This window comes from Plasmodium cynomolgi, chromosome 8 (assembly GCF_000321355.1).
Source record: "Plasmodium cynomolgi strain B DNA, chromosome 8, whole genome shotgun sequence".
In the NCBI taxonomy this organism is placed as follows: domain Eukaryota; phylum Apicomplexa; class Aconoidasida; order Haemosporida; family Plasmodiidae; genus Plasmodium; species Plasmodium cynomolgi.
In genome coordinates this window covers 90,271-92,910 of record NC_020401.1, presented here as the reverse complement: position 1 = coordinate 92,910, position 2,640 = coordinate 90,271, and the positions used below count along the sequence as shown (strand labels likewise).

Below are 2,640 nucleotides of genomic sequence, written 5' to 3'. Positions count from 1 at the left end.
TTTTAATTTAATATGATATATTTATAAATACAATAAAAATATAATGTGATTTGTATTTATAATTTACAATTTATATGTTACGTAATTTGCAAAAAAAAAAAAAAATTATTTAAAATTTCTATTATTACTTAGCGAACAGAATGCATATATATATATATTACATGTATATTTAATGAAACATTTATTTGTTCTTGTTTTTTTTACGTTTAAAATATTATACATGTATATATTATGCCTTTAATTCAACTATTTGTTTTGTCCTGCTGTAACATTTTGCCATACATGTCGTTCTTTGGTAAATTTTTATTGCTTCATTTATAAACTGTTACAACATATGTCATAGTACGAGTATGTAATCATGTCGGATGTATTTATTATGGTAGCACTTTTTAATACTATTATTTAACATTACCATCTTGAACATTTGAATATTTGAATATTTAAACATTTAGGCACTTAAGCTTTTAAATATTTAAATATTTTGTTATAATAATAGAATTCTCGTTATTTTTTTTTTTCTACTTTTTTTTTTTTTTCCTAATTTTTTTTTTTGAAGTCTTGAAAAGATTATTTCAGATCGAACAGCTGTACTATTTGTTTGAAAAAATAATCTGCCAAAAAGAAAAAAATAAAATTACAAATTTATTGACTCTTCCGAGAAAGAGTTATCAAAGCGTTGTACATATATATATGTATGTACATACGCGCAGCATATTTAAATTTATTACAATAGAACATTGTTAATTATGGTAAAATTACCATAAATTTTAATGTTTACATTTTACATGATTTGGTTTGCTCCTGCATTTAATGTTTTTATGTTTTAACCCCTCTGCAACCAAAAACTATTTATTCGAATAAATTTTTACGCATAATGCTAAATTTTTAACTGATTTGAATAAAATATAATATGACTTACGGCAAATCGAAATAAAGCCGTTAATCATTATTATATTTTATTAAAGAGCAAAGTTTGAATTTTTTTTTTTTTTTTTTTTTGTGGGGCCACATGTTTACTTTGAAGAATCAAGTAATACAGCTGAAAAAATAAATATGTTAAATATTTTTATTAAACACTTATTATTACTTATTATTTCAGTATGGACACTGGACCGTTTTAACGTTGTTGACGTAAGAGACTTTTCTACATAGCTTTAATGCATTTTGTGACCATGTGTTTTTTTTACCTTTTGTATTATTTAGCATTTTTCATCATAAGAAGTATAGCACACGAAATGAGCAATAAAAGGAACAAAAAATATATATCTTTTTTTTCCCCTACATTCTATTATGTGCTGTCTTTTTTACCCCTTTTATAGTGTACATACGATTTCGTCTGGGAAAAGAAGTTTAATGTACAGGATAAGCCTAATGCAAATACGAACAGATCATTGACGGAAAATAGGAGGAAGTATGATAAAGAAAATGATTGGTCATATTCAAATTCTTCTGTCAGATCCCAAAGAAGCAACAGTTATGCAAATAGACAGAATGCAAGAAGGTTCTTGGATTCGCATGTTGACGATACGCGCTATCCTCCAGCCTTTGATAATGATAATTATGTGATTTTTCATGGCCATAATTATCCTTCCTATCAACATACTGATAATTATTCAAGATACCAAGATGCGAATGGTTCATCCCGTGAGAGGTATAGGCGCCAAAATGTAGGAAGCCCCAATGGACGAAAATTTGAAAGCACTGATAGGCGAAATTTTGAAAGCGCCAGTGGAAGAAATTTTGAGAATCCACATCGTCAACATTTTGAGGGACCATATCGTCAACATTTTAAGGAATCACCCCATCAACATTTTGAGGGACCATCTCACGAACATTTTGAAAGAACAAGCCACCATTATTTTGAGAGCCCACATCACCACAATTTTGAAAGGAGAAATCGTCTAGATATGGATTATGATGATATCAAATCTTTTAGCAGTTCTCATCGAAATTATGAGGATATTCGATATGCACCTATCGACGACGACGATGATGATAGTGATGGCTCAACCTCTGGAGAAGATAATTTTTCAAATTATTCATTTTATCATCCCCTGTCCCGTCGCCGTAGAAACCAATACAAATATAAAGGACGTAGAGGACGCCACCGATCATATGGAAGAGATGATTATTCAGTATACGATGATACGTATGATACTCATTCTTTAAAAAGCACTAAATATGTAATTTCTGAGCATGGTAGTCATAATGTATTCGACGATGATGATGGGGACGACGACGATTTGGCATTTCTAGACCAGCACTACACACTTCCTTTAAAAAGAAGGCACCATGGTTATAGAGATAGTGAATATGTTGTAAATGAAAAAGCTGATAAAGATTATAAACGTTATGACTTAAGAGTAATTCCCCATCGTATAAAGGGTTATGGTTTTGATAAGCGTATAAAACATTATATAAGAAAATATGATGGAACAGTTGTGAAACAATTACCTTTCCTTTCTACCGTTTTTTTCGTTGGAGGTGTCGTGTTTTCCTGCTTTCATTATGTAGCAATACCCATTATATGTAGTACTTTATCCTTTATATTCACGTCTTACTATATTAAAAGGCTAAAAAATAAAAAGAGAAAACAAAAACGAATAAAACGTGAATATCTTATGGATTGATAAAACATCG

The 2,640-nt window shown here is 29.4% G+C and overlaps 1 protein-coding gene across 1 annotated transcript; it reads left to right on the top strand.

Annotated features, from left to right (window-relative positions):
- Positions 1-1,905: 1,905 nt before the first annotated feature.
- PCYB_081100 (hypothetical protein) lies at positions 1,906-2,629 on the top strand (the record flags this gene model as incomplete). The annotated part of the gene is made up of 1 exon (XM_004221848.1): positions 1,906-2,629. A coding segment is annotated over one exon (506 nt), but the record flags the coding sequence as incomplete, so codon positions are not given.
- Positions 2,630-2,640: the final 11 nt, after the last annotated feature.